The sequence below is a fragment of the Paramormyrops kingsleyae genome, chromosome 2, assembly GCF_048594095.1.
Source record: "Paramormyrops kingsleyae isolate MSU_618 chromosome 2, PKINGS_0.4, whole genome shotgun sequence".
Classification (NCBI taxonomy): domain Eukaryota; kingdom Metazoa; phylum Chordata; class Actinopteri; order Osteoglossiformes; family Mormyridae; genus Paramormyrops; species Paramormyrops kingsleyae.
Window position 1 is genome coordinate 26,184,508 of NC_132798.1, and position 15,192 is coordinate 26,199,699.

Genomic DNA, 15,192 nt, shown 5'->3' on the forward strand with positions numbered 1-15,192 from the left:
AGGTGATTTAAGCAATTTTGAGCGTGGCATGGTTGTTGGTGCCAGAGGGGCCGGTCTGAGTATTTCACAATCTGCTCAGTTACTGGGATTTTCACGCACAACCATTTCTAGGGTTTACAAAGAATGGTGTGCAAAGGGAAAAACATCCAGTATGCGGCAGTCCTGTGGGCGAAAATGCCTTGTTGATGCTAGAGGTCAGAGGAGAATGGGCCGACTGATTCAAGCTGATAGAAGAGCAACTTTGACTGAAATAACCACTCGTTACAACCGAGGTATGCAGCAAAGCATTTGTGAAGCCACAACACGCACAACCTTGAGGCGGATGGGCTACAACAGCAGAAGACCCCACCAGGTACCACTCATCTCCACTACAAATAGGACAAAGAGGCTACAATTTGCACGAGCTCATCAAAATTGGACAGTTGAAGACTGGAAAAATGTTGCCTGGTCTGATGAGTCTCGATTTCTGTTGAGACATTCAAATGGCGTAAACAGAATGAGAACATGGATCCATCATGCCTTGTTACCACTGTGCAGGCTGCAGGTGGTGGTGTAATGGTGTGGGGGATGTTTTCTTGGCACACTTTAGGCCCCTTAGTGCCAATTGGGCATCGTTTAAATGCCACGGCCTACCTGAGCATTGTTTCTGACCATGTCCATCCCTTTATGACCACCATGTACCCATCCTCTGATGGCTACTTCCAGCAGGATAATGCACCATGTCACAAAGCTCGAATCATTTCTAATTGGTTTCTTGAACATGACAATGAGTTCACTGTACTAAAATGGCCCCCACAGTCACCAGATCTCAACCCAATAGAGCATCTTTGGGATGTGGTGGAACGGGAGCTTCGTGCCCTGGATGTGCATCCCACAAATCTCTATCAACTGCAAGATGCTATCCCAATATGGGCCAACATTTCTAAAGAATGCTTTCAGCACCTTGTTGAATCAATGCCACGTAGAATTAAGGCAGTTCTGAAGGCGAAAGGGGGTCAAACACCGTATTAGTATGGTGTTCCTAATAATCCTTTAGGTGAGTGTATGTGCAGGGAAGCTGGATATGATAAAAATTCTCAGAAAACAAAAAGACTACATTTGTCAGTGGCAAACGATGGAAGAACTGATAAAACGGAAAAATATGGCCTGCAGCAGATTGTGGAGCAGATTATGAGCTACTTGTGTGCAGGTTCCCGGTGAAGCTGAAAAGACACAACGGAGCCAATCAACGTTCAAGAAATTACCTGGAAAGTATAGCCATAGGCTTCATGGGATGGATCAGAAGCTCATTCAGTAATGCTGGATCTAATTGATGGAGAACTAGAGGAGCAGTGGTTGGAATACAAAGAATCATCCAAGAGGAATCTGAGAACAAGTAGATCAGTATGAAAGGGCCAAAGAAATCAAAATAGATGACAGGAGGCACAATGGAAGTTGTCAAGAGGCCAAAATCAGGAAGAGGAAACATTTCTTGAAAGTACTGAATCATGAAAAGTAAAAGGGAAAGTAAACACTGATATTGCATATATAAATTTTATGTTATATATAACATCTATAAATTGTAGAAGGAAAACATGGAAGACAGCCTGGAATTACAATAAAGGAAGATCTGTGAAATGTAAAAACAGATTCCAAGCCTGAGTGAATCATAATTAAAAAAGATCAATCAGAGATGGAAGGAATACACAGAAAACCTGTATAGTAATGACAAAGACCTTTAATGAGGTCAGATACATGGGGGAACCACCAGTGATTGAAGAGGAGGTCAGTTTAGACCTGAAATGTCTGCATTGAGGGACGTCCACTGAGACTGATGGCGTTTCAATAGAAATAGTGCAAGTAGTCACAGAGGAAACAGTGTTGACTAGATTATGCCAACAAATCTGGAAAACTACTCAGATGCATACAGATTGCAAGAAAACAGTATATATTTAATACCATGTGGAGACTATTGCACATTGTTTCTGATATCATAAGGGTAAGGCTACACTGTGCCAGCCAAATGACCCCCCCCCCCCCCCCCCCCCCCCATGGAACAATGAAGTACACTGCAAACAAACTGTTGAAAGAGATGGAACTGAAAACAAGAGAAGCTGCAATTTTTTTCGTTTACGTTCAGAAGCACCCTGCAGTTAATGCCTCTAATTAACAGTCCAGGTTTCCGTTGAATACACTTGAGGAAGTGAGAGTAGGGTTTCCTGTACATCTGGTAATGTACAACTATTTTTAGGGTTTGTGAGTAGAATGCACTGCAACTACTTTAGAACCTTATTAGTATCTACTTGTATATCAAGGCTTATTATTAAGGTTATGATTGTTCAGAGAGCCTATGAATGACATCGCTATGTGTGTTCTAGCCTTGAATTGTCTAACAGTTATTTTGTATTTCTGCTGTTTTATAAATTGTTGTTCTTGGTGCCCCAAATTGTCTATTATATATTATTACAGTCTCTGTAATATTGATTTTCTTACAGTTTCTGGTTCTGGAAGTTCCTGGCCCTGCTCGGTTGCTGTGCAGGGGGATTCTTCTTGCCCAATCAGGACACCTTCCTTGAAGGTATGGCGTCTTCTGCTTTATCTGTATAGTTTAAAAACGTATTTGAAATCCACCATTACTGTGGCCTTATCATTTTTAGACTTTGCTCATGTCTTCTTTACTTCAGTCTCATCATTCAGTACAGTTGGTTTGGTCTCTTACTGGTAAAGACTTCAGCATTACCTTTGAGTCCAAAAGCCATCTTTTTGATAGGATTTAGAGGTCATCGCTCTTGGTACTGTCTCTGATCATCTGGACATGTAAGATGAGCTTCATGTTTAGTAAGTTCATCCCAGGAAACTTGCAAAGCTTTTAAAACCTGCTTTTCCTGAAGACCTCAGAGGCTTTGAAAGTGCTTGGTTGTAATAGCCTCGTTATGAGATGGAGGAAAGGGCTACAGGATTACAGGTAGAACCAGGCCCAATGTTTCACACTAGAGCCGTCCTGATTACTCAGTTTAAACTTGATTACTCAAATATCAAAAAGCATTTATTAAAATGTGGAAAGAAGATGGTGATGACAGCCCCAGTTGTGTGGAAGCACTTAAAAAGTGAATGAAAATGCAGTCATCTGTCAGATTTGCAGAGCAGTACCCCCCCCCCCCCCCCTCCCTGTGATGTGGGGGGGATTTAAAACAGTGAGATGAAGCAATTATTTGAACTTGATGTTTTATTTGAACTTCATCTCAGTTTGAATGTGCAAAGTCGTAGCTTTAGGTGAATAATTTTTTGGAGTTCGCTATTACAGAATGAGTACACATACTGTGCAGCGTTAATTATTGACCCGGGCCCTTAGCCAAGGCTGTGTTGCGTAGTATTGCATCACGGCAGTTTCCAAGCCGGAGACTGGTGCAGTAGTCACTGATATTCCTGAAAGGGTTGGGAACCCTCTCTGTGTGTCTGTGTTTCATTTTAAGGAAAACCCCCCTGAGTCAGGAATTTTATGGAGGCAGTTATGGATCCCAAACAGGAAGTTTGAGCACCACAGCAGCACATTGAACACAAGTGCAAGGACAATATAGGCATTGATTCATGATTAAGTGAATGAGTGGAATTACTCCTTATTGTATGCATGGTTTTACCCATTTATTATGTAGGAATAAACTGAGGTTGGAGAGTCCCCACAAAGACATAAATACTTAAGGATACAGTGCAGTTACAGGCCCAGTAGGGGTCACTGTATAGCCATATAGCCATGTGACTACTTGACATATAGTAGTGGGATAATCTGATGGCTAGAGGTGCTTATGAAAGGGGTGGTATTTAAGGTTAAACGAGCATTCGTTCATTACTATATAGTAATGAACGAATGGAACCAGCATCTTCACCATGAACTTCACATGTAAGTTAATTTGCATTAAAGGGCCAGCCACCCTACTCAAGCTTAACCGAAAGTTGTGTGTTAAGCTGTGCCTTGTTTTTGAAGAAAAGAGAGATTGCAGACGGCAGTTTAATGAAGTTTCACGCCCTCCAGGAGTGGTGTAGAGGCCTCCCTGAAACAGACCTGTCTCTCCACCCCCCACCCCCCTTCTGGCTGCAGTGTGGCGTTACATAGGAGCAGGTGGAGGATTCATCTACCTGCTCATCCAGTTGCTGCTTCTGGTGGAGTTCGCCCACAGGTGGAACAAAAACTGGTAAGATCACCTTACTGCCCTCTGGAGATTGCACTGTGTATGGCATCACATTTGAGGTCTGCAGGGTTTCCTTTGATTAATCTGATGCTGCATCAGGTTGAATCAATGGGATATACTGTTCTGGGACCCCCCCCCCCACATCCCCCCAAGGTGTTTGTTAAATGGGTCAGAGATTCATGTGTCTGTGGTCAGTTGACATCCTTCTGTTCTACTTTTGAGAAACACATTTAATCTTTAGATGCCTTATTTCTAAAGTGGTGGAACTGTTGAAATGTGAGTCACAGCTGAGGTTGCAAAGGATCTTTAAGAAACAAAACTCATCTGGTTACATCTCAGCTGGGTTTGGGAGCTGCCTGGGGTGTCCTTGGGTCTTGGTGTGTAGTAAATTATTTATTTCAGCATGCCCCAATTTTCCTTAATCACAGAGAGAGTAGTAGGGGAAAAACACAGACTACTTTTGAGAAGATCCATAATCGTTGTGGCCTCAGTGCTTATACAGATGAGCAGGAAAGGAATCCTTCCTGCACGGAGGCTCCTTTATCGCCTGAAACGCTGTCTACTTTCCGATTTCCACCCGTTGCATCATACAAAGGACCTGAGAATAACTGCCAATAGCCTCTCAGCTGAGGCAACCCCGAGTTTTTGGGCCAGGTGAGGGAGACCTCATCCAAGCACTCGTGTGCCAGCAGGGGTGACTGCGTGGGAGTCCTCTTGCAGTCGAAAAAACATACGTTCGGGAAAATAGGTGGCTAAATCTCTGATAATGTTTGTGAGTGAGTGAGAGCCCAGCCTTATGGTCTGTGCTGCCTGGGGTAGACTCCAGGCACCTGTGCCACCCTGACCCAGATAAGCGGTAGGAATATGGATGGAGGAATGGTGTGTGTGTGTGTGTGTGTGTGTGTGTGGGGGGGGGGGGGGGGGGGGCATGTAAATATGCCTAAAGTCTTGTATTTTGTTTGGTTACTTATAGATAAGATTAGGGCTGGATAGGTGTTAAGGTTGTCGTAGTTGGGATTAGGATTATGCCCATAGAAGTATATAGAGTCTTCACAAAGATAGCTTCTTGGTTTGTTGACGTGAGAAGAGAAACGTGGCCGGTTTAAAGTCACAGGAAGGCAGCCACTCTCACGTATTGTCTGTCTGTCTGCCGCCTTTGTACGGCTCCAAGTGAATCTCCTACTTCGAAGACCAATGAAAGAGTAATGCTACGTTCACACCGCGAGCGTCAAAGACGCCAGCCGTCGCTCCCGCCGCCCTGAACGCGACGCTAGCCAACGCCGGAGACGCTCTCTGACGTCATAGAGTGGGCGGGGACAAGGCCACTCAGAATGCCAGGCTCTGAGAACTTTTTAAAGGGGCCGCAAAAAAAAACAAATGTGTAGCTTATATCTTTACGCCGATTCCTGATAGGACATAATTTGTCAAATAAATATTGTTGTGAGCCAGTTATTTGCATTCCCGCTTAAAATCAAGCGTTCTGGAGGGAAAATGTTACCTATGAATAGTGTAGCGCTTCTTTTCAAATTTACCTTCTCACAATGGATGATCGCCAAGTAGTTGCTTGTGCTTTATGTTTCTTTAGTTAACATAAATAGTACTTAAAATGTATCATGACAGTTCTACTAAAACACATAATTATGTTTTGACAAACACTAATGCTATAAATAGGTTTAACATTACCGACAATTTGCACTGTTTTCTCTGCTATGGCGCCAAAATTACTACTGATCAAAAAAATATATTATGCACTTCACCATCTCACCTGGAACACCGATTGTTTCGGACACTCTGGTCCATGCCTAATTTTTTTTTATTTATGTCCCTGTATGCAAACAGACACATCCATATATAACTGGGTACCCGGCCACAGCAATAATAAGTCTCTCCTTCATTGTGCCTAGGAACGGTTGGGTCGGAACAAAAGTTTACACGCTTATGTTCTGCGGCGCTCTCTTTAGCGGAGCATCTCTACATTCCCATTGGTTGCCGCCCAACCGCGTCACAGCTCATTACCATAAAGTTGACTGGGATTCAACTTCTGTCTGACGCTCCCGCCGCCCAGATCGCGACGCGCCGTTCCGCTCCTCGACGCCTCCCGACGCTCCCTCCCATAGAGAATGAATGACTTCCGGTCGCTTTGCCGCTCACGCAGCTCGCAGTGTGAACGTAGCATAAGTCTACGAGTCATAACCACGGCGTTACGTGGAGACGCCAGTTAAGCAAATAAACACCATTTCAAAAGCGTGAAGATGAAAGGGCCATTGTGTGAGGGGGGGGGGGGGTGTTCGGGATTGTGAAGCCTGGTATGAAGAAGCCTGCTTTTTTTGGATGGAAATCTCAGCCCCTGGAAGCCTGCCAACGGTCTGGCGACGGGACGGGAAGCACGTGGTCATTGAAACACACATTTACCATTTCCTCCCCCACGGCCAAAAGCAGAAGGTTGAAAATCAATGGGACTCAAATGCAGTTTTCAGTCTAATCTGTCTTGGAAAAACAGAAGAGCCGAGTTGCCCGGCGTACAAACCCCCTGTGGCGTGAGGACAGAGCCCTCTCATGCCAAGGTGCAACCCAAAAATAACACACAAATTACACTGTGCTTGAGCTGCCAGTCAGACACTTGGAGAGGGGCCTCGGAAATGGTTGGTATTTGTTTGGTATTTGGGTGTCATAGCCGGGTCGCCTGTGTCTGATTCTGGGCTATTATTCAGGCAGTTCAGCAAAAAAATTACCGTGCATTAATATTGGGAGAGATGCACAGAAATAGTTTATATACCGAAGGGTGTACCTGAATGAATCTGGTGAATCTCAGATTCATATGGAGCGCTTTATACTTTCTCTTGACCTTGTTTCTTTGGGTTCATTAAAAATACAACAACCCACATTTGCTGTACTTCAGAAAAATGATATTAAATCCTGGTCTGCTGTATTAGGCAGCCGTATTGAAATTCAATTCATAAATCAATCAGAATGTAATTCCGGTATTTGAGTGTTGTGCTGAATTGACTTATCCGTGAAGTATTCATTTCTGTGTTGTTGTTATTATTCTTACTCTTGTAATATACCCCTGTAGCCTCCTCTATAAGCATTATGACAAATGTATAGTCTATGGTAACTTAAATACTAACATGTCAGACTGCCGACTGTGATTCTGTGCTGAATGCCATGGACGTGCACATATCTCCTGCAGAGTTAGCTAGAGTAACATGCAACGTTGTCCTAAAGGGATTTCGTTGACTGTCTCATTCCCCATGCAGTGAAGGTGTACAACAAGGTCTGGAGCAGTGTCATCTCCTTTGCACGGCTATCGATTGACCTTCTCTTTGATCCCGTTCTCCTAGGACATCGGGAATTAAGTACAACAAGGTGTGGTATGCAGCCCTGGTCTTGGTCACGCTGGTGCTCTTCTCCGTTGCCGTGGGAGCCATGGTCTTCATGTGTCTGTTCTACACCCACCCTGAGGCCTGCACCCTGAACAAGGTCTTTTTGGGAATCAATGGCAGCCTCTGTGTGCTGGTGTCCTTCCTGGCAATCTCTCCCTGCATCCAGAAGCGTGAGTTTCCTCTCTAGGGCACTTCAGATGTCTTTTAATGCGATTTGCCATTATACATTTTCAGCAAGCTGTATGTTGTGTCCCATGACCCTGAGATGGAAGGATGGATGGATGGACACTAAGTGTGTAAATGTTCTAGCGCTGTGTGTGTTTGGCATCTTCTGTACCCAACAAACTGTTTGTTGCCCTCTACAGTCCAGCCTACATCTGGCCTACTCCAATCTGGTGTCATTAGCGTTTACGTCATGTACCTCACCTTCTCTGCACTCTCTAGCAAGCCCATCGAGAGTAAGTGGGGTGGGGGGGGGGCTCTAATAATAGTTGCTTTAATTTGGGTCTCGTCTTCATTACAAATTCTTGAGGGTCAATGAATTGACTTACTGTGTAGAAAAAAAAACACTTTCTTAGCATTATCTTCCTTTGTAATCAGAGTTCACTGGCAGAATTGTTAAATATCAATTAATTAGCTTCCTTATAAAATTTCCAGTTGCTTGAATATAGTCCACACAGGTTGTTGGATACCTTAAAGTTGATTTTTGCTAAGAATTCAGGACCTTTGACCAGTGTGAGTTGGGGAAATCCCTCATTTGCCGGGCAGACATGTCCGTGACAGCAACCATGTGGCTCACCCTTCTCTCCAGGTTGCTATAACTTATTTTAAATCTCCTTGTAGCCTTGGAGAAGGACGGTGCCAATATCACGGTGTGCGTCTTCCCCTTTAACTCTGGCTCCGAGAACGACAATAAGATAGTGACGGGTGTGGGTACGGTCATCTTATTTGGCTGCGTGCTCTACTCCTGGTAAGTATGGTATTCAAGCTTCAAATTATCTTGTAAAAACACTCTCCGCCTTTCTTCTTACTAGCATGGTTGAAAAATTCCTGATTAGTGCTTCTGCCGCAAACTATATAAACAAAAGCCTGTATCAACAAAAGCTGGGGCTTTTTCTCAGTAACAGAGAGAAATGAGAGACCGCGGCGGACAGAATCCTATCATTTTCTAGTCATCAAGCAGCCTTATTTTTGAACATAAAAGTGGCCCATAAGAAGTGAAGATTACAGCTCTGAAGGGTGTGCTCACACACAAGAGGAACTGACAGATAATCTGTCACTTTTATGATATTCAAAAGTTCTATTTTATGATAGACCCCTGACCTTTTTAGATCCTCCAAGTAAACAGAACTCGGGCATTTTTAATATATTTTTGAGAACTCAGTTGAAGAATTTCAGTGTTTGCACTGTGTCCCAGGGTAGAATGTATTTATTATGCTCCACAAGCAAAATTGCATGTCTATGTGGAAATATCAGTATTTTCCATAGTGACCCCAAACTCACCACATATTTGTTGAGTGATTAACTGCTAGGAGGAAAAATGGCCACACCTAGTTTTATTGTCAGTGCTTGGTTAATCTGATTTCTGTCTGCGTGTGTGTCTGTCTGCGTGTGTGTCTGTCTGCGTGTGTGTCTGTCTGCGTGTGTGTCTGTCTGCGTGTGTGTCTGTCTGCGTGTGTGTCTGTCTGCGTGTGTGTCTGTCTGCGTGTCCCCGGTGGCGTGTGCTTCCCCCGCAGTTTGACCTCCACCACTAGAAGGAGCTCTGCAGCACTGCGAGTGTACAGGATTGCCATGCCAGAGAATGAGGTTTGAATAAACATTGGGTGGGGCACCGGGAGGGCAGGGGGGGCTCAAACGGTCATTTTTACCGTGCAATTAGCACCAGCTAGCTGCCGCAACACAAGTTATCAATCTATGTAAATATGTTTTGTGTCCATAACACCATCAAAATCATATGAGTACTAGCGGTTAAGTGGAGTACTAGCGGTTAAGTGGAGTACTAGCAGTTAAGTGGAGTACTAGCGGTTAAGTGGAGTACTAGCAGTTAAGTGAACCTTACTCTTACTTGCGTTACTCTTTGCTATGTATACCCACAAATTTTTCACTTATCGACTATTATTTAATTGTTTAACATGTCATGGCACAGCAGTAACATTAGCTTGCTTGTTTGTCTTGCCAGTTGTCTTGTCCTGATTGCTTGATTTGCCGTTATGAAACCAATATAATTAACTTGTAATAAAATGCAGTTATATTCAGCTGTGATAAGATGAAGTACATTTGTAACACTGTGGATAAAGACAAGCAAGCACTAATGCTGTTGCCAGTGAAAGCTCGTTTAGGTTACCATGTCTTTTTGCTGTACTGAGAGCTGACTTCAATGAACCATGTTTAAAATGTCACAGCATCTTTTTATATGGTTTCTGCGCTTTATTTGGAATGTAAAGGCAGCTTCAGGATATTTTACTGGAAATGAATGGCCTCTTTATGAACCAAAACTGTTGGGTGCCAGTGCATGAGGCAAAGGGGACGGGGGGTAAACACGGTTTATCTCTAAATCTTGATGTCTGCTTTTATGTCTGTAGGACTAATAGGGCTGTTTGGTATTTCCACAGAGAGAGAATGGCAACCACTGTTTAGTCTTTCAGAAATTCTGGATTCAGCTGTATAATTAACCCTCACATTTCCAGATTTTTATCTTTAGACAGTCTATAAAAAAAAGCTGTAATTACTACAGATTATTTCTCCAAATCATTCACAGAAAATATCGAAGTACAGATGCTCCTCTACTTACGAACTTTCAACTTACAAACTTTCAGACATACAAACACTGTAAGTCCAAATTGAGTTCATTGGGCTTCCGTTTCCTGTCCGCAACATATTTTTTTTTTCCTCTGCACGCCAATTCTGCCTAGTACGACTTCTGGCTGCTACTCCCGCCGCGCAGCAGCGTAGCGTGCGTACTCCCAGCATCCTAGCTCTTTGTACTTGCATATACCCTTAAAATGATGTTGAATAACGACTTATGAACATTTCAAGTTACGAACGGCTGTTCGGAATGTATCTTATTTGTAAGTAGAGGAGCATCTGTATAATGTCATGGTACAGGTTGTCCTTGGGTTGTGACATTTCAGATAGTCCTAGTACTCATACTGCCTGAAAATTTCAGTTATTAAAATGCAAAATAATAATAATAATTGTAATGCTCTGCTTTCTTTACAGAGGGCACGTTGTTGTTTCTGCTTTGGAGATGATGGAGGTAATGATTCTCTTCCTCTGGTCTCAGAAACCTTACAGTGATACCTTTTAGTGTTTTGAACTTATTGTAATGTGATCAGTTATTTAAAACTAAGATTCAGAATAGCCTTTATTCTCTAAATGTATCTCATTGAAATACAATTATGGTTTCATGTAAGTTATGTGGAGTACATAGGCCCCAAATGATTGAAGGCTGCAGTTACAAAAATTTTTTCCCCAAATTTTTGTAGATGACTATGAAGAAGAAGAGAGGACTGGTGGAGGGCAGTATGTGGTATATGACGAACAGGACGGGACAATTTACAGCTACTCATACTTCCACTTTGTCTTCTTCCTTGGGTCTCTCTACGTCATGATGACGGTCACCAACTGGTTCCAGTAAGCAGTACATTTCTCTGCCTTTTATTCCTTTATTTATCTATCTGTATTTTATTTTATTCACCATAGCAAGTACATGGCCAAAAAAAAACTGAACAAGAAAGAAAGTATCAAAGTAAAATGCTAAGAGGTGAGACCCCAAGTTCCACCTGGCGAATGAAAGGTGCACCGTGAACCTCATGATTCATAGCACCTATATACTCATTGACATCATGTCCACTGCATGACAATGTATTCTCAACCAATTATATGGAAATGTATAGTGCTGTAACCACCCAAAAGGAAGAATGGCATCAAGTGTCCACCTTTGATACGCATGTTTACAGATGGAAGTGAGGTCCTGATTGGTACAGCACATAGTAGTTCTCATAATTGTCAGTCTTCTTTTTAAGCACCAAGTACATTTTATGAATAGTAATCATAGTTAATCACAGTTGATCACAATGTGATGAATATAAATTCCCAAATCACAATTGGAGTTCATAGTTATTTCAGATTCCATACTACCTTCTCTCTAAACATCCACAGAAATCAAAATATCACCTGTCTTTTCAACAATCGTATATAAGCAGCATAATCAAAATGTCCTATATTCTACATATTTCTGCTTCTGTCTGTTTACGCTCCCACTTAAACACTACTTCTGCATCAGGGTTATTGCTCTCTAGACCCTGTTGGCCATTTGGCATTTCAGGCCCTTTGAATGATCAAGTATAGTTCCTACCCCCGGGCTTTAAGAGAACAAGAACCCACACTGTATTGGGTCTTTCATTCTTGTTCCCCCAGTTACGACAACGCGAAGATCGAGAAGTTCCTCGATGGCAGCTGGTCCGTGTTCTGGATTAAGATGGTGTCCTGCTGGGTGTGTCTGGTGCTCTACTTCTGGACCTTGGTGGCTCCCATGGTCTGTCCAAGGAGGTTTGAAGCCTGATACTTAGCTGCAGACACCCTGGTCTTTCTATGAAAACAATTTATTTTTTACGTTTTTCTATCATATTTTATTATTTTTTATGATTTTATTTGTACGAGTAAACTTGGATGAGCATTTGTCACCTTGTTCATTTTTTTACTGGAATGTGTTACATACATGCCTTACAATGTTAGTTACCGTGGGGACCTGTACGCTTTACAAGTGTGCTGTCAGCTATTGTTTGTATATTTAAGGTAGGAAAATGAAGAGGTTGCTCAGGCTTCTCATTCTTTTGTATGTCTGTTGACTGTCAAATAGCATTTTTGCCACTTCATATTCTATGCAACCGCATAGTGTATTTTCATAATAGTTTTAGACGTTCAGAAGTCTGGTATATGGGCTTTATGGGACATGGGTGGTCTGATTTTCCATTATGACATACTAAAAATGTTTTTGTAGTGACTGTACAAGTACATTTTATACATTGTTTCCAAATAAACCGGCCACTGATGGAAATGTGGCCATCTTGTACATTTTATCACTGCAGGTGAACAGCATTCACTTCATACCATTCACTTGCTGTTTCACTCGACTCACTGTGGTATAAATGAACCTCTGTGTTGTCTCAGGACTTGTTTAATGATGACCTGACTACAATTGTTCTTCCAAGGAAATCATCTCACATAAAAAATCATTCAATCTGTTTGTGTTAAAAGAACAATTTCAGGCGTTTCTGTGAAAAGTAAAGAACCACAAATTGTAACAACAGCAAATGAACAAACTTTATGACTATGTCCTACAACAAAGGTGAGTTTATGTAGTTTTTTGTAGTTATAGTTTTAGGTAGCAAGTCACTTAGTAAAGGGGTTGTGAAGCAACTGAAGTCTGTGTTACAATTTATATTACCATGTTTACTCTATTAAGGACTGGAATTACCCATAATTGTACCCATCCTTAGCTGAAACCTAATTTTCCTTAATGAATGGGAGTTGATGCTGATGATTAATTTCAAACAATGATTAAGGCTTTTATGTTTTATATTTTTCCCATCTGTATTCACTTTGGACTTTTAATATTTATAAATTGGTAGCCCTGGAGAGTGTTTGTGACATTCTGTTGTAAATATTGAATTCCTAATTCAGCAATTGAAATCCTTCCTAATTGATGACTGGTTCACTGCTCCTTAATAATCAATTGCAGCATTACCTGCAGTGCAGGGTACAGTAACAGTTTATGGAATGAAAGGATTGAGCGCTTCTCACTGTTCATGATCACATATTTTACTTTAATGCACAGGATTTTGCTTATTGGCGATCGTTGCTCAGGTTTTCAGAATGTGATTGTAGCCTCAGTGGTTTGTCCAATAATATGTTGAAAAACATTGAAAAAGCTTAACATTGGTAACTTTGTGTAGCATTGCAGTTTTTTTTTAGTTTTTTTTTTAGTTTTGTGGAGCATTTTACCCTCTAAAAAATCTTTGTTACATTGATACTTTTTCTTTTGGTTCTTAAGAAGAATCTTGCATTAGCTTGGTTTTAACCTATTTTGTTCTGCAAACATTTCAGTTTCACTATAGCTTCGTTTATAGAAAATTATAACCATTTTGTTAATACAGTCCTCTGTAGCTGAAACCTGGTCATTGCAAAGTAATTCATAATTAACTGAAAATATATTTTAGACTTTGAGGTTCAGTAAAGTGTGGGTATCATGCACTTTAATCTGTTATGTACTGTACACTTTATAGCATCAGCATACATGTTCATTATAGCAAACTGCCGTTTGTTTTTAAAGAAGGTGATTTAATAAAATACGCTAGCTGTCATTTTTAACTCCACCTACACTTGAGATCTGTACTTTTCTTTCTCTTCTAATACCAGATATATGTAAGGAAACACTTTTTATATAAGAAAAAAACGTTTCACTACCAAACGACAATGTTAATATATTATCTTTTTTTAAATGTAATTGTCTTCATATTTAAAATTGCATTAAACATTCCAGTACAGACTGTATTTTTTACACAGTACAAAGTGTTGTAATCTAAAGCAGAATATTAGAAAATTAAAATTAAATTATTATCCTCGCTTGTAGTTTTTTGTCTGTTTTAGTGCATAAGGATTTGTTTGTTTTTCCCATATATATCAGACATAGCAGTTTATTTGGAAATATTTAACAGTATAACTTTAGGTGAAGACATTTTTTATTTTTCCCGTATGATTTTTCTTTGTATTTGGTGAAATCTGAAGAATAACATCCATATTTATTTAATTTATTGTTGCTGACTTTAAAGAATGGCCTGTTGGTTTGACCAGCAAACCAAAAAATAATAATTTAACCTTTAGAAGCTACAAGAAAACCAAATATTGCTATTATATATTATCATTATACAATTATGATCCTCAGCTGTGTATTATTAAAGTATTACAACTATATTATTAAATGTCATCTTCAACAATTAACATGCCATTCTTCATTTCATTTATTTGCCAGTGGCTTTTATGCAAATTGATTTAATGTAAAACGAATGGTAAATTTGTGTGTGTTCTCTGGGACTTGCACCTACAACCATTGTGTTGTTCACCCATTGCCCTGCTTGTTGAGTTACTTTATTTGTAACTGGTGTAAACTAGTACAGTATACTAACAGGGGTACTTACTGGGTTCTTAAGCTAAAGCCCCCCTCTCTTTGTCAGGAGATGTCTGTTTTGCTTTCTTTTATTCTGTTCAGTATTTTGTTTCACCACTATTGTAAAGGCTAGCAATCACTAACGTATGAATGCCTTTATAACACATAACTGTAAAAAGGATTCATGATGATTTGTTAATCTGAGTCTATTATTGCTACTGCAGTATGTGTTTTGACTAAATTCTGCTGGACGTTCTCAGATGTAGATGACGTGGAGGCATGAGAAGGGAGCAGGAAGCATGTAGGAGTGTGTTTCTTCTTTTTTAAGTATACCAACGTTTCACACTTTAAAAAAAATAATGTCTTTCAATAAAACCTTTTTTAAACTGATGTGCTGTACCTTCTTTTACTGACGCTGTAGAAATTTTCAGCATCAAATTTGAGCATTTGATATATTTTTATATTTTTCAAAACC

The 15,192-nt window shown here is 40.8% G+C and overlaps 1 protein-coding gene across 1 annotated transcript in view; it reads left to right on the plus strand.

The window, feature by feature from the left end:
• The window catches only part of serinc5 (serine incorporator 5), a 31,135-nt gene extending 16,028 nt beyond the window's left edge, over positions 1-15,107 (plus strand). The window contains exons 4-12 of the mRNA XM_023803150.2: positions 2,475-2,557; positions 4,076-4,169; positions 7,508-7,719; positions 7,915-8,007; positions 8,393-8,519; positions 9,286-9,355; positions 10,769-10,805; positions 11,035-11,182; positions 11,969-15,107. Of these exons, the coding sequence (XP_023658918.1) occupies positions 2,475-2,557; positions 4,076-4,169; positions 7,508-7,719; positions 7,915-8,007; positions 8,393-8,519; positions 9,286-9,355; positions 10,769-10,805; positions 11,035-11,182; positions 11,969-12,113 (1,009 nt within the window). The 3' untranslated portion in view covers positions 12,114-15,107. The remainder of the gene's footprint in view (positions 1-2,474; positions 2,558-4,075; positions 4,170-7,507; positions 7,720-7,914; positions 8,008-8,392; positions 8,520-9,285; positions 9,356-10,768; positions 10,806-11,034; positions 11,183-11,968) is intronic.
• The last annotated feature ends 85 nt before the right edge of the window (positions 15,108-15,192 follow it).